The 27758-nt window shown below is 36.3% G+C and overlaps 1 protein-coding gene across 5 annotated transcripts in view; it reads left to right on the top strand.

Moving 5' to 3' along the window:
- The window catches only part of fhod3a (formin homology 2 domain containing 3a), a 244989-nt gene extending 226698 nt beyond the window's left edge, over positions 1–18291 (top strand). For 4 of the 5 annotated variants that reach the window (XM_088601864.1, XM_088601869.1, XM_088601867.1 and 1 more), the window contains 6 exons: positions 3151–3341; positions 4202–4394; positions 6679–6702; positions 9228–9405; positions 10671–10832; positions 14183–18291. In XM_088601864.1, the coding sequence (XP_088457990.1) occupies positions 3151–3341; positions 4202–4394; positions 6679–6702; positions 9228–9405; positions 10671–10832; positions 14183–14265 (831 nt within the window). In that variant the 3' untranslated portion in view covers positions 14266–18291. The remainder of the gene's footprint in view (positions 1–3150; positions 3342–4201; positions 4395–6678; positions 6703–9227; positions 9406–10670; positions 10833–14182) is intronic. The other variant, XM_088601865.1, reaches the window with a different exon arrangement.
- The last annotated feature ends 9467 nt before the right edge of the window (positions 18292–27758 follow it).

Raw genomic sequence — 27758 nt, 5'->3', positions numbered from 1 at the left:
AGTGCATCAGCGAAAGTAAGTGGATTTTTAGAAGCAACACATCTCAGTTTTTGTATATTCCCAAGAAGAATGAATATATAGATTTTAAAATTCCATATAACTTACACAGAATCTAATAATATAAATAAATAATTAATTACACATACAGTATATAGCTCTTTTCCAGAAAATCCACTTGCTTAGCTTTTATTTTCATCTTGCATTTTCCCTGGGCTGGGTAGTAGCCCATCAGAGACAGAAGGGATTACCATATTCGAATTAATCCCTTCAATAAATTGGAAGAGAATAGTCTACCCCAAACTGCAAATCTTTGCAATCAGATCAGCATGTTGTCCTTTTATTGATTGAGTTTGCCTGAAAGAATGCTTTGAGGACTGTATTTAGAATTCCTAAGGTTTCATTGGCTCTCTACAGAAGAAGAATAAAAAAGAAAGCCGAAAGGTAAAAAGCTGAAAATAAGGAGTTGAGTAATGAGCAGTGAGTAAGGTTGCATTCTCTTCCTGTTTCCCAGTCATTTCAACTTTTCTCATTCAATTAAAGGGTAAATTCTGATTAATGTTAGGAAGTTAACTGTAGTTCATGGTTTAAATATCATGCTCACCTCTTGTTTTCACAAAAAATAATAAGACGACTGCAATAATTAAGTCTGTGTTAATTCATTATTACAGCTAAAAAGTGAACAAACTAATACAGTTTCAGAGAATTAGTATGTTCTAAATACTTGTGTTTCATCTCTTCTTTTTAGAGGTGAGATAATATAATTGAACGCTTTCTTCCATATATCCAATTGGGGTAAATTCTAATTGATATAGCATATACATTTAGCATATCAATTCTAATTGATATAGCAATTAGAATTTTGTCCAATCTATTTCATAATATTTAGTGAAATTCATATTTTCTCTTTAAAGCTTTCTGGGTAAGAAGAGTTTAGGTAATATAAATACAGTGCACCTGTGCCAAAGTTGTCTTTTCATTGAAAGTATATTAACACTTGTGGAGAATAATTGACCTTCACTTCTACAACAGCCTCTTGCTCTTTTGCACAGATCATTTTAGTTTCCTCAACTGATTCCTTTTTCTCAACAAAAACAGAAGGCTTAGTCAGTCTGTGTATATCAACAAACAAAGAAATATTGTGAAATGAGAATGGGTTTTTGACAGATGTTTAATCAAACCATAACAAAGGTTTGGAAAAGGTCACCTGTTTTGATCCCCAAGCAGTTGGCACTGTTTATTACAACGTGAAATCCACATCTTTCTCTCTCAAGAGATAGAAACCCTCCATGAACATAAAAAAGCAGTGAATAATTACAGACTGTATTCCCTATAATTAGCAGATTTGACTGAAAGGATTTTCTTGTCACATAAATCAGTCACAAAAGATTCTCTTCTTCAAAGAGTGGGAAAAGGGTCAAATATTTTTTCTAGGTCACATAAGGAAAGTAATATTTTCAAAACAGGTTCTGTTAGACTACTGTATTGTATTTTATACATCTATAGTCAGTAAGTTCACCTGGGTTTTGTGAAGTGCTGGTTAAATGTAGGCATCAGCTAACCTTCATCTCTCTGAATTTTTAATGTGGGCAACCTAAAGGTAAACAGATTATGTTAGAGTGGACAGCTCAACCACAAAGAAAAAAAAGAACTGGGATTCATCAGTATTAGAGGAACGATTAAGCTATGGGCAACCGAAGCAAATCTAACAAAGTGTACAGTATCTAACTTTAAAAAAGCCTTTGTGACAAGCCAAGGTTTGACTTAAAAGCAGAGGCTGGAATTCTGAGATGTTGTCAGGTTCTTGTTTTGCTTTCATCACTGCCAAGTAATTTAGCCAGTACAGAAGAGGACACTTCACAGCACATTTCAGTGAGGCATAAACCCAGGAAATGTTGTTGTTCTTGAATTGTTATACATGTTGATAGCTACTGAAGGGATATGAAAAGTTTACAAAGTTTAACAAAAATGTTAAAAATTATAATTAAATAACAGCACGATTCGTAGACCACTTCATCACACCACTGATATCCTAAAAAATACAATCTTTTTGATTTGGATTCCACTCTACAGGATTTCAGTCTTAATAACGTGAAGCCCAAATGACACTGATTTTTGCTTCTACTGTCACTTTTACGCTTAAACATAAGTGACACTAGAACTTTTTACTTCATTGAGAGGGCACATTTTGCCACCTGTATCAATTGGGAAAATAGTCATGTTTCCTAGTGCATTAGTCCTTTGACAGTGCATTAGTTGTCAAAGAACATTAGGATTTCAGTCATAAATTGGATATAATTTTATTTTAATTTTACTGAATTGTTTTCAATGTAGAGACATTTCTGTGTGTGATTTTTGGAGATGGGATCTAGCAAGTTGCCCAGCTCATGCACAGATTAACTTCAAATACATGGGACTTCCCCTTCAGTATGCCCTAGCAGGGAAACATCCATAAGCTTTCTAACATATGTGTATCAGTAAAGTCAAGGACCAACAAAGCTCTGGCACTAAATTTGATACGCTATCCCTTTCCTGCAACATTGAGCTTCTATATAGCAAGGAATATAAAGACATGTGGTTAGTTTGGGTTTCTCTTTTCCAAGGCAGTTAAATTCCAAGGAAGGGAAGGTCCCTCATATTTCCACAAAGGAAATAAAAAGTTCGCAAAAGAATCTTAATATATTGCTGAATACAGTCTCGTAATCTTGCACACAAAATATATGAACCTATAATTTTGAAAAACATATTTTAAAATGTTGTCATATGTGCATATGTACGTCTTACAATATGTATGTGAGGTCTGTAAAGGTCATCTTTGTGTTGCTTAACTGTAGTGCCTATGTACAACTCCAGCTCAAAATATCCATTACCCTAATAATCAGATCCATCAAATCCAAGAGCAGGGCAAAGAGATAACAGAGTCATGTTATTTATGTGTTATTTCCACCTAAGCCTCCCTTTCCCCATGCATGACAAAGACTAGTGTATTTATAAATGAGAAAGTTAGACTGACATAATTAAGAACATTTGATTAATACCAGTAAAAGTCCTTATGTATTTGTAATTATTGTGTTACAGGTCTATGAATATAAAGAAAAAAACCATTTTAAAAAGCTTTTAAAAGTTGTCTATAATGCTATTTTTGTTTTTCAGGTTGACTTTGATCAGCTTCAAGAAAACCTGTGTCAAATGGAGAGGCGTTGTAAAGCATCCTGGGATCACCTTAAAGTTATAGCAAAACATGAGATGAAGCCAGTCCTCAAACAGAAGATGTCAGAATTCTTGAAGGATTGTGCTGAAAGGATCATCATTTTGAAGATTGTGCATAGAAGGATAATCAATAGGTAATAGATGAGCCTTAACATTTTAAAATACTGAAAAGATCATTTTTGGTGCAAACGTTTCTATAAAGTGTCATAAAAATCATAAGAACACCAAGGCAGATAAAAATGAGAATGATGAATGACGAAAAGAGAAGGGTGTGCTTTCATTTTAAATTTGGTGTAAAAGTAATGTACGAATTTAAAACATTATAATGTGAAATGTAACATTTACTAAGGGCAAACATAACAAAATTTGTATAGATTAACAAGAATATACTTTATGGCAAACGTTCCCTGCTATTTTTTTTAAGGTAAACCTCAGAGGAGTCAGCAAAGCATTTCCTCATTAGGAGTGACTGACATTATAGAGAAAATCCCTATTAATATTAAATAAGTAGTGTGGCTGAATTTTTCTTTTCTCCTTATGAGGATGTTTTTACCCATCTAATTATTTTCATTATATTGCAAACAATGAGGAAAAAAGGTTTTGAAATGGATTACAACAGAGTAAAAGTGAACAATAAAAAATACAATCAAGTGACATGTTGATATACTCTGTTATGTTTTATTTTACACTTTATACTCTTTAAGTATTGGATGCAGTAGGAATGTAGCTCTTGCTGATGCTCTTGCTCTAACTACAAGATCCGAGGCAACTCAGAAAAGAGAAGTTGCTGCTGCTTGGTAAAGCGCAAAAACATAGACCAGCAACAGTCTGCTGAAGAGATGTCCCAGATCTGTACACCAAGCAGATGTCTTTAATAGTTTAGTTGTGTGAGATCCCTTTTGTACTTTATACTGTATGACAAGAGACAGGCATAAGTGATTCATACAGAACAGAAACAAATGGTTATTCAGTTGTTTCTTTGTTTTTAACTCAGGTTTCATGCATTTCTCCTGTTCTTGGGACACCCTGCCTATGCCATCCGAGAGGTCAATATTCACAAATTCTGTAAGATAGTGAGTGAATTTGCCCTGGAGTACCGCACCACACGGGAGAGAGTGTTACAGCAGAAGCAGAAACGAGCCAACCACCGCGAGAGAAACAAGACCAGGGGCAAAATGATCACAGACGTAAGTCTGAATCTTGCATTGTCACTTTATTGCGTTCTGCTGGAAGGACTTTATCTTTTATTCGAAGACTTGACTCCAACAGGGTTGTATGGTCTGGTGTTGGGAACTGGTTAGGGTTCACAGTAATCACTTTCAAGTGGTTACTGATATAAAAAGAGTTCAGATCGTCTTCCAGTCAACTCTTTGTTCCTTATGTTCATTTAGTTCTGCTCAAGAGCATTTGCTTCTGTTCAAAGCACCTCTCTCTCTCACTGTCTTTGACATTTAGAAGATGGTTCTGGACCATTTGCTCAGAGTAAAATGGGTCACAGACTTTGTGGCCATGCATTAATGTAACAGTGACTTAGATGTATTAACATGGAAAGAGCAGAATAACAGAAGAGTCATTTGTATCAAGGCTGTGAGCATTTTAAATTTAGACATTTGAAGTCATTTATAGCGTAGCTCTGGAAGTTGCAATTTTTCACTACCATGTTTTAGCATTAATCAACAACTTGTGTTTAACAAAAAGGCTTGATTTTTTCCATTGCTCCATGGCTGTCTTGCATGCTACTTCAGCGAACAGTGAACAAAATCTAATTGAACAGACTGGTAATTGAGTAGAATGATTGGGATCACTAGAGTTAACTAAACTAAGACTGACAGCTTCTCCATGTTGTTAAGACCAGGACCACACATACACACAATTCTCTTAATATTGAAACCCTTTAGCAAACTCTGCTTCATATCCACCTCAATAAAACGAGAGGTTCTCCAGTAATTTGCCAACTTTCAAGATAGTTTCAAAGGACTTTCATTTAAAAAAAGCTAAGGTTTCCTCGGGGAGGATGAAAATATCCCTGCAAATTCTCTTTGAAACTAAGTCCTGCAAATTACACTTTCAATTCAGTTTTTCTTCTAAAAAATGCTAATAATTATAGCTTATAATTGAGAACAAATGTGGCCCGCATACTGAAAGCTACCTCCTCATGAACTTCCTCAATTCCTTCCAGAAAGAAATGCAAAATCTGCTTTGTTTTCTCATTGGAATTTTTATTAAAAAACATTTATCCCACCACTAAAAATATGGTGCTAAATGCAGCTTGATATAACATAGATCCATAGGCTATGAAAAAGCTGTCAAACCTATCAAATTAGTAGGTCTAGAAATAGCTGTGTTCTGTTGTTGGTCACAGGAATTTGTTGACTCGTCAGATCTGAGAAAACAGTAAGGTGTGTAGAAAAACAGATGACATTTCTCTGGAACATAATTTCTCAACCAATGCCACTGTATTCTGATTTGGGACAAAGTGTTATAGGAGGTGGTGTCCTTCAGATGAGATCAAGACTCCTTGATCAAGATCTTATGGCCTTTTCTATTGCTTGCAAGAGTAGTGGTGAAAACCCTGGTGCTTTGGCTGAATTGCAGTCAGGGTTTAAACTTATAATATGACAGTGAATGCTACTGTATATCTTAGTGGTGATAAGCATGCTTTGTTAAAGAATAAAAAAATAAATGAAGTTAACAATAGATTCTAAATAGGTTACATAGAGAGAAAACCATTTTTACTTAGCAGATCTGTGTATCAATTCAGTAAAGGACAGCAAGAAAAAGTATATTAACAAGAACTGCATATGCAATCTGTGCAAGGGATACAGTGTTCTGAGGGAATTACTGCTTGAAATCTAGGAGGTTTTCTGTGGTCATTATACTGTGAGACCTATCGTTATGAAATGAATGGAGTTGTTAAAAACCCAGGTGAGAATCTGGGTTGAATAATGTAAGGAAAATTCTTTCTTGGTGTGTATTCTCAGCATTTATCATGTACGTGAATAATTAAATCACCAACCTACCAGAGGTTTGAATTAGAGTGCTTATTCCAAAAACTGTATCTAAGAAAAAATGCCATTCTGAAATATAAATATTTTCTCCTCTGCCAAATAGTTATTTAAGTAATGATAAAAACCTATTAATCTGAGAGAAACATTTCATTCTTTACAACCTGTTTGGTTTGGCGAAAGCCTTGTTTGAGTTCAGAGAACCCTTATTTAATCACTGTGTGAATATGAAAACCTCTGCATGCTGTTGCAAAGGAAAAATAAACCGTATCTATAATAAATGAATCTCTTCTTATGACACAAGACACACAATTTGTACATACTCATATGAAGTCTGCTTGCATTTTAGAATTAGTTAGGATAGTCTGTCATCCTTTCCCGCTTCATGCTGTGTAACTTGCTTTATGTCTTTAATGCTTTCTTCTTCTATCTTCATTCCATTTCCTCTTTGCTCTGTTTCCTCCAGACTGATGATGAAGAGGAAAGTGAGGTAGGGTTGTCATGGGGACCAGTCTGAGCTGGATTGCTTTTTGCGTGTTTGTGTGCTAAGTGTTTATTTCTAACAGCTGATGAAACATCACAATGTTTTTTGTCTTCTGGCTTTCCTTTTCTTTGCATTTGGCACATACCGAGTGGACACTTGTTTGCTGTGATCATTTTAATTAAATCCCCAAATACCTGCAACATTTGATACTTTTCAGAGTGTTACCTTTATAAGTGGGAAATTATTATCATTTTCTCTTCTGGTGTTTTAAAAAAATAGTGCAATGAAACTACTACACACAATTTTTAACAAATTTTCAAAATGCACTTGCTCTGTCTCATGTAATTGATGTTTATGGTGGTTCAGGGATTGAAATTGAAAAGGAATTAAGTATATCAGTTTACTGACTACAAAACCTGAAAATCTAACAGGGTAGCCCAATAAATTGCAACAAGGAAACACACACCATGTATGATCTGCATTTGAAAACATCAGATGTAGTTCCTTTTTTTAAAATTAACTGAAAGGAGTCCATGAACTTTTTATGACTGATTTTAAACACATTCCACAAACAACTGGAGAAAATTGTGTTATCATACCCAGAAATCATTATGAAGGCATCGAATCATATTACAGGAGTCTAGACTGCTGCCACTGGTCCATTGAAGTTCAGTTTGTGTTTTCCTGGCTATGAAAAAATACTTACCCTTACCCTAGTTGTGGGCTATACTAATGATATTAGAATGAGCAAAAATTAGAATTAGGTGGCTGTTTACCCAAAGGCCCGGTAAATAAACAGTCTTCTATTGCTTATCCAGGTGATTCCCATTAAAGAGTGCTTTAGCTGAGTAATTTAATCCTGTTAGGTAGCATTTGATCCCTGCTCAGGAGATATGTTTAACAATAGCTTTCAGGCATAAAAATTAGTATGTAAAGTCTAAGTAACTTTATCGGCCACTTCTTTGCTTTGAGGGGGTATGAGTGCGTGTTACTTAGATCTCCAGGTGGTATAATAAAGCGAATGTGAGGTCACTATTTAATGGCACGCACTTCCGTATTTGAACAGATCCCAACTACCCTGTTAAGCTTAACACCATCTCTTCATTTTTTTTTCTTCTGAGGTGGTTTAACAGCACTGAGGCATTTCTGAATACAGTTCATGAAACTGAGTATCAAGTATCAATTTGTTGTGTTTTGTTTTTGTTGTATTTACCTAATTTAGGCCTAACCACAAGGGAGGGCCTTAGGTATACAGTATTTAATAGTAAGGAACAAGGGACCCTGATCGAATTTATGAATGAGAAATGTGACCCTTTTTCTCATTTATGAGAACATTTTTGTCCTGTCTTTCCCATCCCAAAGTATACAAACAAACAGTAAACAATTTAGTATGTCCATTAACATTGCTATGTACACGATTCATAAGCATATGTCATTAGCAGTACTTCTACTAAAGTAGGGCATCTTTTGTGGCTCTGGAGGCTATACCAGTAGGACTGATTTTTGAGATGGGAATTGTGGTATAACGATAGTGTTCTGGAACATACAACTAAACAATGAAAATATTTTGAGCTATTGTTAGGTGTATTTAAGCCTCTATTTTGTTTAGCGATTTCCTTTAAGGTTACAACAGCAGTGTCGGCAGCAGGGACTTGAACCCACAATCCATCATTTATGAGTTCAGTATCTCAATCACTCACTGCACCCAGTCACTATGCCATCTCCTAAGAGGTTAATAGTCCTATAATATTTTTGAATTGGCCTACTTCTAACAGGGCAAACCTTCAGGCTTAATTAAATGAATCATTAAAAAAAATTAATACTTGTTTTCTTAAGACACCACTATGTATATTTTTTCCTTCTTTTGGAAAAATCTTCCTGTATGGACATATACCTATGTGAAAAGATATTGTGATCATCTGGGTGATTTTGTAGTCTTATGTCTTGTACTCTTTTGCTATCTTCTAAACCTATTGAAAATTAATTTGTTTGTAATGGATTTTTGGATTCTTTGGAAATTCAAGCTGCTGGACAGATCAGCCATGAAACTGCGTTAAATTAATGCATTCAGGACCCTGAACCTTCTTACTAACAGTTAAAACAACCTATTTTGAAACTTGTTTAAATAAAAGTGCTTCTTAAAAAGAAATCTGTTTTCCCCATTTAAAACATGCTGTAGATGATCTAAGACATTAAAGAAAATTCTGTATGTAACCAATTAATGTGTGACATCTATCTTTAATATTGCATAAAATGTGTATGTTCGTAACACAATGATAATGAAGTAGGAAAGAGTCCTGAAAAATATCAGATTTTATTGCAGACTAATCTAGTAATTGTTCTGAATGGATGGATTGTAAAACAATCTGAGAGAACAAAGATCACGTGTGTAATGCTTTTGATGCTTTTGTGTTTGCCAGGATGGGAATTCAGATTAATCTTGGCCTTTACAAGGCATGCAATAGTTTTTGTTTTTCAAAAATTAACAGCGGGGTTTGGCAAATGATGTTGCTGTGGTGTGTTGTTGACAGACTGGGAAGTTCTGTAGTGCCCCAGCCAGCAGCCCAAGCCAGCCACAGGGCCTGCAGTATGCCGAGGACGCAGCTGAGCACGAGAACATGAAAGCCGTGCTGAGGAGCAGTGTGACGAGTGGAGAGAGCAGCACGTCTGTAGTCCTGGGGGTACGCACTCGAACCCGAGCCAGCAGAGGTAAGACAGGCTTCACAAGCGCACCTTCACACTGCTCACACTACACTGCAGACCAGTGCTGATTATTTTTATCTGTGTGTTGTTTCCATGTCAACTGAAGTCTTGAGACAGGCCAGGTGTGATATATTATGTAATCAGATTTCATCAAGACTTTGCAGTCAGTTACATTAAGTGTTACCAAAAATGCAAAATTAAGTGTTCCTGTGTGACTTGTGTCTTGAAATTGTCCCAGTCAAGGTGTAGTCCTGCCTTGTAGAGTGCTTGTAGTCCTGTGCTCTAAAATCATAGGATAATTAATGTATTGGGATTCTTCTAATGAAGGATTAGGCTCGTATCCCAAAAAGGTTTGGGTTAGATCTGTTTCCCCAATGTAATTAAATGACATTTTTTAAGCCACACATGCAGTTAATTATTTCTTCTGTTTCTTTGTGAAATTGTTTATGTGTTACATGCTAGTGCTTGGACCAGTGAGAAAACAAAATCAGCTTTAATGTTATAATTTTTACTTTTCTCAGATAATGGATATTTTCACCTAAAAGAACAGAATTTGTTTTTAATAATATTAAAGCTTTATATTATACCTTTACATTATAGCTTAAGTGATGATGTTAGCTTGTTATTACTAGTACTACACCTTTTTTCCACATTATTGCTGATCATTTGAATTAAAGAACAAAGAACAGTTTGGAAGCAATGAAAAATTCCAAGAGGAATATTTTTGATTCCAAAAACAGCCAATATTCACATCCGTTTCTATTAACAACTGATATTGTTATGCATTTCCAGAATAAAATTTTAAAAATAAAACAACTGGATTGAAGGTCACAGGGCTTTAAATGAATACTTAAATACTTTATCTCCTTGTTTGAAAGCTTTTTTGGAACGTTGAACAAATAACTTCTTCAGTGCAGTTTTTATTAATGTTTTCAGCATAGATGCAGCATCTTTGATTTAGATTTTTATACTTGATCCTCTCCCAAATGTAAATTGCTACAGAATATCACTTCTTATTAAGGTCACATACTGTAAAGCACTGAAAATAATTAACATCTTTCATTTTCATTACTAGAACAATCGTAAAGATCACATGTAATCAATCTTATCACAAGCAATGCCAAACTATTGACACAGAAGAAAGACTAGTTCTTTCTTGTAGTGAAACTGATATTCCTTTTGCAGCTATGCCATAGAAACTACTGTACGTCTGTTCTCCAGTATGGTCCTACAAATTCAATGTGCCCAGGATTCAGGAATTTATTTTGTAGGCCGCGTTGGATCCTGGAATACAGCAAATGATGACTCACCCAATGCAACGGATGATGCAGCAGACGAGATCATGGAGCGGATTGTGAAGTCTGCGACCCAAGTGCCAAGTCAACGTGCTGTGCCTAGAGAGAGAAAGAGATCGCGTGCAAATAGGAAGTCCTGTAGGTCAAGTTTCATTACTCGCAATTTTGGAATTCTGTAACAGATATTCTTGTAAAATTCCCCAATTGTGAAGCCTCATTTAAAGTGTCAAATTTTGCATGACAGTTTTTAATTCTGAATAAATCAAGATACATTAACAGCCTGTTTTATTACTTTAGACATTGTGCTTCTGCATAAGTGTCTTTAGCTGGGAAGTGCTTTTAATGTAAGAGCGACGAACTTAATGTGAAAAGCACCTATTATAGACTAAGCCCAAATATGAGATAAGATCTTGTGCTGACAAGTTCAAATTAAAGAGCTGCATTAAAGAGCAGAATTAAAGAGAAGTGCAAGGAATACTTTCAACAAAGTAGCAGGTGATACTGTTGAAGTTGGCTGTTTCAGGAACCTCAAGAAGTGACTGTATGACAATCTGAGACTGGCATGTTAATAGCGATCAAATGAGCAATATGGATCAAACCCCCCACCCTTATTCGTAACCTTATTTATGATCATATGGTCTTAATTTCACAGAACAACTCCACTGAAGACCCATATGGATTGAGTATGAGCCAACTGGCCGCCTAGGTGTATTTAAATCAATCCATCCATTTCCTAACCAGTTCTTCCAATTCAGGGCAGTGAGGGAGCCAGTGCCTGTTCTGGCAAGCAATGGGTGCAAGACTAGAAATGGCCTTGAGGGAAAGGCCTGTCTATTGAAGCTTAGACACACACACACAGACACATACTGTGCATGCACACACTCACACTTGGGGCCAGTTTTTTAAACTACCAGCGTGCTCTTTGACTGCTGGAGCAAACCGGAGAACCTGGAGGAATCCCAGAGGAACACAGCGAGAACATACAGTACAAACTCCACAGAGGTAGCACCCCCTAGCCTCAGAGCCGCACGACAGAGATGCTAACCAATGCACCGCTGTGTTGTCCGTGTATTTAAATATAAGATATTAGTTATATATCCAAACATAAGTTACTGTTCAGGTGGGTTTTTGATAAACAATAGGATTTAGATCTCGGACTAAAAAAACAATGAATGTATTTGACAATTCCTGACCAGTCTGTCTTGCCATGTGTTGCAAGCATTAACAGACTTCTCCAATGAATAGTGTTCCTGGGATTTAACAAGCCAGCAGGGTAAAATATGTGGAAAAAGTCTTCTGTTTTTTTAAACGAAGTAAAAAACACCCTTGACTGCAAAATGCAACATACACTGATATGTAAGATTTTTCCTTCTTGCCTTGGTGAGTAGTTGGACATTGTATTGTTTTCTCCCTGGTTAAGGCATGGCCCTTTCATATGTAGAGTCTTGGCATTTTTCACACGTTTCATGCAATATGCTGAAGGATTTACAAACTGAGAGAACTGTTTCTCTTCAGCCTACTCAAAAATGAAAGCCTCAGAAACCCCTCCATCTTCTCAGGCACCTGCAGCCTTGCAGTGCTGTTGGCTGTTTTCACCTCTCCTCCAGTTGTCTCTGAACCTCCTGTACATGGCTGTATAGCCTGTGATGTCTTAAAGGACAAAGGTCAATAACCTGTGCGGTTTGGAGTAGTCTGTCTACACTTTTTCTCCTCATGTCGGGGGTTGCAGAGTTTATCACTGTGAGCCAAGAAGTGAAAAACAAAAACAATTGGTGATTCCAAATTGGGCAGGTATGGTACATATCACAAAATAACTGGCAATTCTAAATTTAAAAAAGAAAATAGAAAACATCTGCTTTTTTAACTGATGCTTTTACTTAGATCCAGATATAAATCATCGGACTACCTGTGTTTAAATAACCTAGCTACAGTATGAAACTCTTGCCTGCCACTATCAGAGTCCCCCCCCACCTCGGTATAAAACACATAAGAGTAGGAAAATAAATAAGGTCAGAAATGTTGTCTTGTAGGTTTTAACAATTCTAATTTTGATACACACAATACTGATTGATTAACCTACACCTACAGTAGGTTAATAACATAGGAGACCCAATTTGTTTGTCAGCTAATCACCTAGGATTCTCCACAGTGTCAACATTTGGAACCTAGCAACACTAAAACATCACTGGGAAAATTGACTTAAGAACAATTTCTGCTGAAAACTCTTACTCTCGTATTGAAGCGCATTTCGGTTTTCATTTTGTTTTCTTTCAGTGAAATGTAGTCTACATTATGAGTTTTATTTAAACCATACTTTAGCTAGAACTGGGGATATAAATCACAATCTCAAAAGAAATTTGGTCTTTTCTAGCTTTCATTAGATTCTAAAATTCAGTCTGAAGCTTTAAAAAAAGATATTATGGGTCTGATGTTTTGCCAGTTTATGAACCAGATATTTTTCCACAAAACCATTTAAAAGCAATTGGATGCTGGCCTGATTCTGTCCGGCCAGATTTCAAGAACTTATGATTGTCAAGGGATGCTTTTTGCACAAGGATGTCCTCTTCGTATTTAGATTCTGAAGCACTAGAATAGCTCAAAGTATTTAAGTAAACAGGAATTCACTCTCAGTGATAAAATTTAAAACGTTATCAAATGTACTGTCATTGCTATTTAATCCATCCATTTTCTTACTGCTTCATCCAGTTCAGGGTAGCAGGAGAGCCAGAGCCTATCCCATTAAGGAACAGGCAAGCAACAGGCACAAGGCAGGATATACCCTGGACGGGACACCAGTCCATCACAGGGCAGACACACAGATGTGCACACACCCATACCAGGGCCAATTTTCCCAGGATTCAGTTAAACTACCAGTATGTCTTTAGATTGTGGGAGGAAACCAGAGCACCCAGAAAATACCATCACACACAAGGAGGAATACAAACTCCATGCAGATAGCAGCCCAGGTCCAAAATTGAACCTAGGGCACCAGCACTGCGAAGCAGCAGTGCTAACTACACTGCCGTGCCACCCATCATTGCTGTTTATTCTTGATAAAATCATGTAAAAGGGAGAGGTGGAGATGAGAGTAGCTTAATTATTTTTTAGAAATACAGTATATCTAGGATGTTTTCTTAAGCTCTTTTACAGTTGATCAGTAAAACTATTCACCTCACTATAGGTACAGTTACCTGTAAAACACCTTAGAGCCAGGTTAGAACATAATTGAGCTGTTAAGTAAATAATTAGACCTACTATGAAACTGAGAGCTGGTGTAATAAAATTCACAGAACACTGCTGAGCTATTGGAACCCTATTGGAGCTGTTGAATGGGAGTAAACTCAGCTTCAGAAAGGTGAATGTGTGATAAATTAAGAGTCCTGTTGACTTTGTTCTAAAAAATCTAACATTTTTTTCAGGCAGGATCCAGTTTAGAGATCTGTTTTTGGCTTGCTAAGACCCTAACCTTTTGTTTTCATTTTCCATAGTGAGAAGAACACTAAAGAGTGGCCTGACACCAGAGGAGGCCAAGGCACTGGGACTAATTAGCACCTCGGAAATGCAGGTGTGAAGAGCCGTCAATAGCTCGGGCCAGAAACACAAAGAGCACCTGGGCCAACCGTTGCTGTGGAAATGCCTTTCAGCTGAGTGCGAACCATACCACCTAGCATTTGATCACTTTGGAGCTCATGCTATTGTTGTGGGACAACATTATTTGGAAAAATAAAAAAAATAAAAAGTGTGTTACAGCTCAGCACTAGAACACTTGACAGCTGCATACATCAGGATTGTGTTTGAGTACTTTATAGGTTGAAAACATATGGCTTCTTTTTTGTTGTTGTTTGCTTAAGCTGATATGGGAAGTATAAAACCCCCATTGTTGTGTTAATTGCTCCCATATAAGCTGAGTTTGTTGACCACTCATGTAATTGTAATGTTTGCCTTGTCAGTGTGAAGAGCACCCTTTCCCCAAGCTAGGTTAGCACTCATGCTTGTTGGGTTGCAGTCTACTGTTTATTTTTAAATTTAAGGTTTGCAGCATAAAGCAAGCATCGAGACTAAGGCACAGGATAGACAAAAGCACAGTGTTCAACCTGACTTCTTTACTTGATACTACAATAAAAGACTCCTTTGTAAGTAAAATATGGAGGGAGCTTATATATTTAAAGAGGAGAAATATTTCTTGTAGTAAAAGGCTTAGATCCATTGTGGTTTTGAGCCTGAACTAAAATTACTGTATTACAGTGACTGTCAAAAGCTCACAAACTTGATATCTTGAAATTAACACCTTGAAAGTTTTAATACAAATCTCTTTGTATGTTTTTAAATCTTATTTATTTTGTAACAGTGTAGAAAAGTAGTAGCCCATAACACACTGCAATTAAAAAGAGAATGGTTCTGCATCTTGACAAGAAAGAACATGATATAATTAGTGATCACTTAACTTCAGGTTGCGATTTTATAGTATTACTCATACAGTACTGTAGCATACTGTAGTAAATTAATGTTTCAGCTATTGACAGGTGATACTTTGAATGTGGGTATGCTAGAAAGCAAAGATTTATCTGAAAAGAAAATACATTTTGAATGTGGAGAATTGTGAAGATTTTGTAGTAAGAATGTAATTTTAAACTAATTAAGGAGGATCCAGTATCTGAAAGACTTCTCTAAAAATGGGTATTCTTCCATTGCCAGCAATGGTTTACAACTGTATAACACAGTTAGAATTTAACATTCAATATGGAATTATCTGTAGTGATTGTCATAATAAAATATCAGTACAAAGTGTTTTTTTTATTAAATCCATTATCTTCTATCTTAGCAGTGTCATGCTAACCTTGAGGAACAGCCACAATAGAACTCTACAGGACAGTAGAACAGAGGGTGTAGTAACTACCAGGTTTGCAGACCTTTCAGAAGTAATTTATTCCATCATCTCTGTAAAGAGAGAGAAATGAGAAGGATAAATGAAAGTAAAAATCATATAAAAATGATGTTTACACTTCAAAGGCATAGAGGTATTGTTATACTCATTAAAGTTCAAATGAAGTTTTCAAACGTGTCTGTTACAAACAAAAATGTCAGAATGCATCTTGGCTATTAAAAGCTAAAGTGAAATTGCAGTTTTATCAAGCTAGAAGAAGAGATAATGTTGGCTTTGCGTACGAGGCAATGGTGATTGTTGAGTTTAAGTTAAATATAGATGGTTTTATGGAGAAAAAAAATAATATGTTGTGTGAAGAGAGGGAAGTCTGAGCAGAAGGACAGTGAAGATGTATAGTAGAAGTCAATAAAGGAGAGGGGTAAAAAAGGAAGGTTTTATCGGGTTTACTTCACATTAAATTTGATTGTCCAGATGGGCAAATCAAAATTATTTACAACATTGTGTAAGAAATGGATGTAAGAATTGTAAAAGCACAAATATAAATAGACAAGGTTGAAAAGAGATTATTGTGTATCTGTTTCTCCAAGTGTCATTTTTCTGCAGCATGGGGCTTCATTTTGCATTCTTCTTTTCACCATCTCCTCTTTTCTAAAAAAGGCAGAGTATGATTAAGATTACTGTTTATAAGATGGATAGTCTTATGATAGCTGCATGATTTCTTATCGTATCCAGGTTGTTTCCTTTAAAAAAAGTGTTTTACGCCATTTATATTAAACTCTAATAGAAGCCAAATAACGTGATGCAAAAGTGGCCCCTTTCTGGATAATACAATGACATGCATATTCAATATCCTGTATTGTTCTTCTCCTGATCATGTATTCAAAGAGATAAGACTGCTGAGCTATGTGCTCTTAACACTGACAATGCTTTTTACATCCATATACTGCATAGTCAGAACAGGACTGCAGCTACAAAACCCGTTAAGAATTTGTCATCCTCTGTTAAAATCTTTTGTTTCTGTTTCTTTCAGTTTTTTGAAAACGTGATATTACACATTATCTTTTAAAATGACAGCCTGATATTATTTGTACTCCTGCCTCTGAGACATTGTACCAGAAACAGTGTACCTCTAGAATGTGTTATGTATTGAAGAAATACAAGAGGGAAGGTTCATTAGCGTTGCACATCCTTTTAGTAAATTCTCCAGACTCTTTGACTGTGGAAAATGTAATCCAGGAAAAGAAAAGTTTTGTGTTTTGGAATAACAGAGATGTAACTCATGCTACAAACAGGATGTTTGTTAGAACTTTGTGTTCCATTTTATGAGGTGGCTCTCTTGGAGAGCAGTATAAAAAACTTAGCTGTAAGGAGAACCTCTAGTCCTTAGGATTTTATCGTGTGAATATCAGGAGAAAATGTGGAGATTCCACACTTTACTCCCCTTATGCAGCCATTGCAAGATTGTAAGATGCTGGATATCACCACTATTTCAAGGAAAAAGAAGTAGCTTTTTGACATGTAATGACGTATTGATGGGCTTCAAATTTTTCTGTGCCTTTCTAAAAGAAGTGTCTGAAATGTGTTGTTTAGGAAACAAATGTGGATGTAATATCATGTAATATAATGGCTATGGAATAATAATTGGGCAGCTGCTATTTTCAGTAACAATTCAAAAATAATATACTGTACACGACCCACAATTTAGAACATTAGAATATTTTCCACAGGACAGACAACATCTTGAATTTTTTTAAACAATTGGCATTCACTAAAGTATTCTGTTCCTTTTTGTTGTTTAGAACAAGATATTAAATCTTAACATAGCCTTTCAGATTTTTACTGATGTAAGTAACAACGTCTTAGTAAACAGCTTCTCATACTATTACAGTTCAAAGCACAATGCCCATGTTACTTGGACACATTACCTACTCTAACCAAGGCACTATGGTATGTTCTCCTCTTCATGTACGGTAGGAGAAGAGTTACAGATTTAGTAAATAGCAGTAGTTACTGTCAGTAGTTACTGTCTAGCACCTTATCTTCCATTTGTAGCATGAATTTCTTTTAAAAATAATAGAATCGCTGTTTTCAGTTTCTCTCACTTGAAAGCTGAGAAATGTAAAAAAACGACAATGTAAAATTATAATGGAAAAGTATTTTGAAACAAATACGGAAGGACAAATGCTGTAAAATTGTGTAAATGTCATGCTACAAGTTTTTTTTGTTTTTTTTTTGTGTAGTATAGTGTAATATAGGCTAAATAGCAGTGTTATTCTGTGAATTGTAATTTAAGAGAAAATAAGCCATGCATGGTAAAAAAAAAGATATCTACAGATGTGTTGCTTCTTCTAGATAAGGGAATTTCTTTGTTTGATTCATTGTCCATGATATTGCTTATGTCATGTTTTAATTTTCTCTTTTATGGATTGAATCACACTCAACAGAATTATCTAATCAATCCGTCCACCTTGAACTCGTGTTAAAGCCTTAGGAAGACTCTTTGCAAAGCTTTATTTTGTGAAAAGGAGACAAGTTTGTTTTCTTACCTACAAAATCTGCGCTCATAACCTCTCTTTTTCAGTGCCATGCAATGTCAAAGTGAAGAATAGACAGTACATCTCTGCTTAAACAGTGAAATGTCAGTTTTACACTCATCCCTACAACAGTATGTATACACATCTTACAATAAAGCTTTTATGAAGCAATCATGAATTGTCTAGACTGTGTTCTGTTTTTGTGAGTGATCTAACCTTGGTGAGATCACAAAGAATACTGCCTATGGGATGAGCTTAATGTAAAAGTAAGTCCTTGATAGTGTGACGAAGTGGAGGAATCGGGAGCGATGAGCTCAAGTCAGACCGTTGAATGAGGTCACTACAGATGACGGAACATTTGTCTGTGCACATTCCACACAGGGCTGTTGGAGAAATCAGTGATGGTTGTACCATACCTATAAAAGAAAACTGAAACAGATCTGAGAGCATCTACTCCCGTTGTAGTCGATCGGTAAAGTCTTGGGTGAGATAAACTTCTATTGGTAAAGAAGAGCCCAAATATACTCTAGAACCCAAATAAACTCTATTTGGGTTATAAACGGAAAGTTATCATCATCAACGGTTATTGTGCCAAACTGTTGGAAATTTCCCAACCTTTGGACAAACAGTATCCACTGAATAAAATTAAATAGGATTTAGACTATTCAAATAACTCAAGGGAAAGTAGAACAGCCAAAGTTAAGGACCAAACCCAGGGTTGGAAGGGCTGAAACATCAGGTTAATTCTTCCTAAGCTTAGTAGCACTTCTCTTATAATAGAGGAACTATGGTTTTCATGTACACAGGTCCTTCACATCACAGTACCTATACAATGATTCTGTTACAATACTTAAGTTACTGTATCTGACAGTCAATGGTATACATGTTTGATATTGGCAAATACTGTATAGCATAAATTAGCAATTGATTTTCTGAGACTTCAATTATTCTTATTCTCTAGTATGTTCAGGAAAAGAGCTTTAAACTAGATCCGTCTTGTCACTGATAATATCTATAAATTAACAATATTATGTGTTAAAAAATTGGCTTTGTTTGCCTCAGAAACTTACCTTGATCCAAAGCCCTCCTATATTTTATATGTGTCTAGACAGGACCTTGTCTTCTTCAGCTCCTCCCTCTACTTTGTTTCTGGAGTTGGACCACATTTTTGTCCCGACTTGTTGTCACAGCCCCCTTCAGGCTTTAAGGTCAACAGGCAACTTCTTAGCTTTGGACTTTGTGGTAAGCCAATCCATCCTCAGATTGCCCATGAACTAAAAAAATCTGTATTCCTTTTATTTTAAAGGACACACAAGAAGAGCTCTTTTGTTTGAGAATTCAGAAAACATCGGCTTATACAGGGTTCTAATTTCCCCTTTTTTCATCTGCAAGTCATTAATCAGTGTGAGCCCAGCCATCTCCCTCAGCTGAGAGTTCTTCATGATCATGTCAGCATTCCTCTCACACAACCCTACGTTATTCTCAGAGTTTTTTTGTAATAATCTGATCTACTGTAACTATAACTTTTCCTCTTTGCTCTGCCATGGGCAGTCTACTACAGCTGTTTCAGTGAAATAACAACAGTAATAATAATTTACATTTTGTATTGTACATTTAATGAAAAAGGATCCCCTCGTCCGGTATTAAAGATTAGCACCAGGTTAAATGAGAGAGAAATGTAGGTACTGTAGCGCTAAAGTGGAATTAAACCAGGACACTGGATAAAATAGACTGCATAGCATCTGAATATTTTCCATTTTCTGTGTCCCATAATGTTTCTAATTAACCTTGTACATGATGTGTCCTGAAGTTTCAGGAGACTTCCTCTCATTTTCCACTGATGCTCTTGTTTTTCACCAGTTACTTCATACAGCAAACTACAACCTCTATGAGCTAAAATCAGCTAATATTTAGCAAATGTGATCATAAATTCCAAATAAATACAATTGAATCCAAAATCGTTTTTTATTGTTTGAGACTAAAATGTCATTAATGTGTTACTTTAACGTTTAAGATACAAATTGACTATACTATACTATGGTCAATTACTACTAGTACTATATTTAAGTACTGTTATATGTGGTATTCAAACTAACACAACACACTGTATTTGAACATATACTGTACTTGTAGACCATTAACAGTTTTTAATGGTATCATCAGAACAACTCATGCTGAAAAGCTACTTTTATTATTGTTTTTTTATATAATTAATCCAACAAAATGACAAGAAAACATACTTTCCATAGCTGTGCAGGAAGTCATTTCCTGCTATCATTCATGTCACAAATAATCCAGAGAGCTTGGCTTGAGCTTGCTGGGTTGTGCGGCTCGAGCAGAGGAGTGGAATCCTGTGATCAGTTAATTTGTTCAGTATGTGCAACACTCAGCTTGAGAGGAGGAGTAGTCACCTAGTAGCCAGAAGGTCATGGCTGTAGACAGAGACTGAACATCGTTAAGCTCCCCATCTGAGTGCAGACGTGTGTGCTACAGGTGTTCTCCTTTCAAGGGTTCAGACTGTAGAGATTCCTGTGAGAATCTGTGCAGTTTAAAAAAGACAGGCTGTTGCCAAGGTTCTTGTACAATGTGATGGAAGACTGCAAAAATTTCATTTATAAGACACTGAATAGTCTTGCTCCGTATTTTCTTAAAGATGTATTGTGTGAGTATAGTTCAGCTCTCAGCTTTAGATCCACTGATTTTGGCCTTTTTACTCAAGCAAACACCAGGATCCACGTTGAGTGACAGACCATTTTTGTATGCAGCACACCATGGAAATGGAACTCGATGGAACTCACTGCCAAAGTCTGTTAGAAGCTCTGAGACTAACAGCACTTTCAAACTTTGCTTAAAGAAATATCTTTAAATATCTTCAGATTATGATGTGTAAATCTAGCCTTACTCTAGAATTGTTTTCTCTAGACCACTTTGATATACTTTTTTATTTTTCATTTTGCTTCTGTTGTATATTGTATGTGCTACTGTTCAGCACGTTGTGAATCTGAAAAGGAGTTAAAGTAAAAGGAGATATTTTATTCTCTTTCTCTTAGTATTCTGGAAAAGTGTGAAATAAAGTGACAGGTTATTAATAACCAAGTAATCAGGAAATGTATCATTATTTACAAAATACCCTATGCATTGTTAGTAATTTCATTTCTTGTCTTGGTAACACATTCTGCATGTTTGTTACTATGGTAAGCATTGTGTAAATGCTTGGGTATGCCCTTAACAATAGGAAGAATAACTTAAATTTAACCAATTAAATGTCAATGTCAACCAATCCCCTATATAAAAGAGCTCTATTTTCTCCCCTGAAGCTGTTTAACTCCAGGAGTAGATTAAATCTATCACTTTCTTTCATTTCTACCTATCTATTACAGTATGTGTGTAAGACTATTGCCTATGTTTTGTTATTCTTCAGTACTCAATTGTGTGTTTGAATTTCACAAACTGGGTTTCGGTTTCAAGACCACTGCAAAGAGATTATTTCCTTATGGCAGTTTTTTTTTGTAATTGTCCTTTATGACTGAATAGTCTAACTCAGTCTTTTTCAATCATGGTCCAGGAAGCAAATATTTAAAATTTCCTCAAATAGAACATTTAAATAAATTAGTCTGTGATTAGGAAGTGGGATGGAGTAAAAACAAGAAGGCACGTGGATTCTCCAGGATCCCAAGAACCCCTGTACAGATATTGACCTGAGTGCAGACAAAAAGACTAAAAAAAGCAAGCAAATCCATTACGGGTGATTAACAGCCTAGATGAAACAAAAACCGTCATACACAAGTGTACTACAAGACCAGAATCGGGAACCTCTAGCCTAACTGACAAATCATATCATCACTCATTTTTGTGTGTGATTGTTGTCATATTGTATTGTGTTTCTTTGTTTTTATTTTGTATATTTAGCTTAAGCTAAATTTGCTGAAACTGTTTTAAGGTAACCTCCCAAAACTAGAAGAGTATTGACACACCATGACTGTTCCTCAGCAAGGGAGCTGAAAAAAATTCGCTCTCTTTTAATGTCTGTGGAGGTACGTGAATCCATGACAGAAATTCAAGACAGAACTGAAAATCCCAAGTTTTTAAGCTCTCAGGTACCACTGTGCAACCGTTATGTTTTCTGAGGAAGAAACTCGTCACACTAGGCTTAGCTGCGGGTAAAAAATGAGTCTGAAAAATACTTAAGGAACATTCTAGACTTTATGAGTGGCTTGCGGCTTAGTTCCTTCCCTGTTGCACCTGTTCTTGACCAATCTATCACTGCTTACTCCCCTTTTTCAAAACATATCCCTTTATTAGCTGCATTAATCTCATGAAGTATACCATTTAAGAATGAAATTGATTAATTCAGGAACTATCTGCACTCAAGGCAGATAAATGTAGCTGAATGTGAAGACAGTGCTAAGAATGCTGTGCTACCATCAGAATTAACAAGTCTGGATTTGATTACTTCCCTTGTTCCTGATGCAATTACTTTTGCAGCCACTTGTGTATAATAAACGAAGCAGACTGGACACGCATGTCAGGGCTCATACATCACAACAAAGCACATTTCTCTTCTGAATGTCTTCAGTGTGTTCGTAGTTCTTAATTTACACTTTTCTTGTATTGATATAGAGAAGACTCCCCTGCTATCTTGGCAGCCAACATAGGAACATTTGAATAACTTTGTATTTTTATTAGCTGTATTATGGTATCTAAAAACAAATGAGGCATGCAAAAATTCCAAGCATTATTATGTGTCACAGGAAGTCCCCCCTTTTAATATGATTACAGCAAACGTCTAGTGTTACAATCCGCTTGATGAATTATGAATGCGGAAACATAAGAATCTGAAAAGAATTTAAGAATGCCTTGTGTTTTTTATTCTTAAACAGAAAGGAAGATTGGCTGCTTTGTTTAGGGTACTCTTACAAAACAAAAAGATAGCTGTATCACTCTTAAACGTTTAACTTCTAAGCTGTGTGGCCGGACCAGAGTCTATTGTTTTTACAGTGAGAATGAACTTTGGTGGAACTAGACACAGTTCATAGATACATTATTTTTAAAGTTCTCAGCTCTGTGACCTATGAACATTTTCAACTTAATTTTCAAGTTGTTTTTAGCTCTAAGCATAAAGAGGTAGAGGAAAGCATAAACAACATCTACTGTTAAGACTATTATTTTTTTTTCCTACAATGTTTGTCTGGTCAGGCATACTGTATGTTCACATTGGGAATAATAATATTTAATAAATCTATAACCATGAGTATAGCACATTACTTATTATTTTAGTTCACCCAAAATCAAGGAGCCACATCTAATTCATATATGTAGGGCAAAAGGTGATTTGATTCTTAAGTCATAATTTATAATCAACATTAGTGATTCACTAAACATTAAAAAGTAAAGTAACATTTCTGTAGGTCCTCCTTCTCCTCATGCATTACTGGCTTTGTAGCACAGAGTTTTCAAAAACGAAACAATCGGCAATATCAAATTGCCGTATTTAATTGGGTTCATAACAACAAGAATTTGCAGTTCTCACTTGTTTAAAAAAAGTGCAAGACAACTCTTCCAGAGTGACACCCCTGGGACAAAAAATATCATAAGGCTCATTAGCTATTAAAAATGGAAACAAAAAGCTTCAAATTGTAAATAACCCATGAATTTTAGTGCTGATTAGAGTGAGGAAACCTTCTGCTGACTGCACTTGAGGTCTCCACGAATGGCAAGTAATACAGTTATATGTTTATATACAGTACAGGAGTTATATATATTTACAATCAGCACGAATCATGATGGGAACCAATAGCATTTAGATAAAAAAAGCCATACGTGATAGATGAGAAAAAGCCATAGACTATTGCTGCTGCACTTATTTGGTGTTTCAAATGTATTCGAGGTTCAGAACCTTTTTATACCATTCTCACCTGTATATAAAATAGAAATTAAAACTAACATTACCTATGTAACAAGCAAATACTGTGTAGGATTAAAAACCACTCTGATGTCAGGATCAGTTTTAAGGTCATATTCATTAAAGATACTGGCTGTTCATGGTACTGTAAATGTGCAATTAGGGAGAAACAAAAAAACATTTCTCCCTAGTGTTCTGTATTATACACATGCACAAGTAGTGTAGATGCTTTTAAAAGTGGTCTTTCTAATCTAGTATGGAAGCCAACTGAAATAGCTTATGTTATAAGTGTTATCTGTACTGTTTTCAACAGTTTTTAACTACATTGACATGAAAGTGCCTTTCTGCAATGCCAAGCAATCAGTTTCATTGTATTTGCCTGCTTTCTTTGCCCTTTTTCTGGAGCCAAACCTCATTAAAATTACAACTTTTCCCTGATGTTGTATCATTTGTGCTTTTTTGATTAAAACCAAATTGTCATTGAAAAGCTGTGGTCACAATCTACCGTAGAGATCAGTGGTTCAGAACTAATCCTGGACTAATACTAGAGCAAAGCAAAGTGGTCAAATGTGCTGCATAATGATATAAAGAAGCCAATCTGCCTAAGCATTTTAAATAAAAGGAGTATTTCTCCAAATTGATTTGTGGCCAAGTCAAGCTCCTCTGTTATTTTGTGTGTGTAATGGAGTCTCTGCTGCAGGCAAATCATATCACTATGCTTTTGCTATGTAATTTTCTTCACTATATATATACTAGTCTTCCTTCATTTTATTCTCTGATCGAGGGCTATGGCATTGATTACCGACAAGCTTTGCCCCATTTAAGGAATACATATGGCTTTAGAAATGTGATGAAAATACCAATCATGGGGAATTCTGGAGAAATACTGAGTTACCCTCATAAATTCTGAGACAGGTTCATTTTTCAGTGCTTTTTAAATCTTATCCATAGTTTGTTTTTTTTCTCTTTTCTTAATGCACTGGTTGGCGCATTCTCAGTCTTTCTAATATTCTCTTGTTAGAGAGGAAAATCAACATCCACAGCAGCCCTGTGCCTGAGAGGTTTCAAAATCTTTCTAAGTGAAATAGATCTTGAAACAGGAGTCTAAACAGAGCCCACAGCACTTCTGAAAATATTACTCAATTATCTTGAAACATTTGCTGCGATAAATTCACATTTTATTTGATTTTCCAGTTTACAATGGCCTCCTATAATAACTATCATCTTTGTGTTCTTTGCAACCATGGTTTTGGCAAGATGGTTTTACGTCGGATGCCCTTCCTGACACAACCCTTTTAGTCGCCTCTTACGACAGGCAGGGATACCCAGGAGGTATTCTGATCCCCCTCCCGAGGGATAATATATCATGATTTATTATATTGCTGTATGCTTTTCTATGCATTGTATACCACAATACAATTTTATTTTACAGTATATACAGTAGCTTATCCAGTTTTCTTTAGATTTTCTACTACAAATTACTGCTATAAGCAGATATAATAATGACTCTGCTTCACTATCATTAGTTATGGAATGAAGAAACAAGGACTTGATCATCTCAGAAATCTGAAATGATAATTATTAAATTATAGTATTTTATTTGTGGCTACTTTTGCTCAAAAAGCAAAAAACAATGGTCTTCATCTTCAAGTATCTTTTCTATGAATGATGTGAGTCATATGTTTAAAATATTGCTTGGATTTGGAATATCTCACTGACAAGCAAGGGAGAAATAAGATGTACAGATATTTATGTGTGAAGGGAGGGTAATGTTTTATGATGAAAAGTGTGAATGCAAAAGAAATGTTTTTTAGTTAAGAAAATAATATCAAATAACATAAATTAGCTTTTTTCTAGTTCAGATGCTTTGAACTTAATATTGAACTTGGCCTTAACACCTATAATGACTTTTTAAAGACAGTCTTCCTGTATTTTCACTGTTTGTTTTTGAAAATGAGAATGCAGTAGCCATTCCACTGTCATTAACAGATGTATCACACAGAGACAAGCTACAATTCAAGATAAGGTCTTTTATTGAAAAGGGGACCAAGTACTGTAGCTATTTTTTCAGTTGCAATGACTGACTTGATAGGTCAGGCAGTGTCATGGTTGGCATCCCTCCCCCAGGGGGCGCTATTACCCTTAGGCGTCATAATTTTAGTTTAACCCCTGATTGCTTTTCTCGTGTGTTTAATCAATGTTTTATTATATAAGCCTAGTGCTTCCAATGCTCCAGGCTCAGCTTTGGAACAAGGCGTCTGAAGGCCCGCCTACGATCAGACTATAAGGAAGTCTGAGGGCATAGGCCTTATTCCCAGACATCCTAACTTCTGAGCCCGGGGCTTGGAGCGCCTTGTCCAGTGTCTGTCAGATGCCTTGTGTTTCCCTGTTCATGTTCCTCACTTTCGGGGATTTTAATCCATCCTCGTCTTGATTGATTGCCCGGCTCTGGAGCTCTGGAGTGATTCCTGGCTACCCCTTGGACCTGAATGGATTTGGATGTTATCAGATCTTTCCCCTTTTCACTATGGCATGGATTACCACTGTATCACTATTGTCTCAATAAACCTTGTGTGTCTTCCCTGAAGTCCATCTCCTAAACTTTCCGGATAAACTGCCCCGCACGGGGTCTTAATTACAAACCCAAACGGGAGACTGAGTTCTCCATTCCCGAAACGCTGAGCCTCCCGTGACAGGCAGCAAGAAGGAAGAGAGTACAACATTAAATCCTGAATTTTTTTCAAGGTTTCTAATGCCACACAGTTGGCAGGTCTATGTGAAATGGAAAAGCAAAGTAATTGTCACGATTGTAATCCCTCCTCTTAAGGGCACTCCGTCCGGCTCTTTCACATTTTACTTGATCATGTGCACCTGCCTCCAACCCAGCCCCTCCTTATAAGACAGACGCTCACTCTATTCCAGGCTCTGCATTGGAAGACGGACGCCCGGAGGCCCGCCTACCACCAAGTGCTCTACGCCCGCAGCTTGAGGGCATACAGTAGGTCTTCTATTGGTGTCCTGACCTCAAGAGCGCCTGGCTTCGTCATCCCATTTTTATTCCCCATCCCTGCACCGGATCCCATTCCGGTTCTTAACCTCGTCTTGTTTTGTCTTGGATGGATCACCTGGTAATGGACTTTTGGACTGCTTTCTGGTTTCCCCTTTCGGAATGTTTTGAACTAGTTCGCCTGGACCACACCCCACCGAGCACCAGTGCACCGTCGTCACGCCCTCCTGTTCGTCAACCTGCCCAGTTCCTCGCCGTCTCCTCTCCGTGTTTGTTGCACTCCCATCTGGATTCTATCGTCAGCATAGGGTCCTGATTAACGCATCATAACAGTAATTTAAGATGCTTAAGTTTTAACACTCATGTCTCTAAAATGAAGGTTGAAATACATTTCATACTTCATTTAGAGGACATATAGTGCTGTGGTTTGTACAGAGCTCACAAAAATAATTAAGATCACTTTATTGGCCATATACAATTTCTTGCATTAGGAATTTATCTTTTCGCATACCCCAACTTGCTCTCCATGAGACACAGAGACACACAGACAGGGAGAGAAGCTTGGGGTATGCATGCTAAATAAAAAAAAAAACAGTTGTTCCCTTTGTTAAATTGTTTATGACTTCCAAACTGTAAACTATATTTTAATCAAAATAAGTGTAAACGTAGTGTAAGATGTCAGCCTTGGATTTGAACCGTCACCTCAGGTACATCTCTGAATGGATTTCTCATGCAC

This window comes from Lepisosteus platostomus, chromosome 12 (genome assembly GCF_059453375.1).
Source record: "Lepisosteus platostomus isolate fLepPlt1 chromosome 12, fLepPlt1.hap1, whole genome shotgun sequence".
Lineage (NCBI taxonomy): Eukaryota > Metazoa > Chordata > Actinopteri > Semionotiformes > Lepisosteidae > Lepisosteus > Lepisosteus platostomus.
The sequence above is the reverse complement of the archived record's forward strand: the minus strand, read 5'-3'. Positions and strand labels throughout refer to the sequence as shown.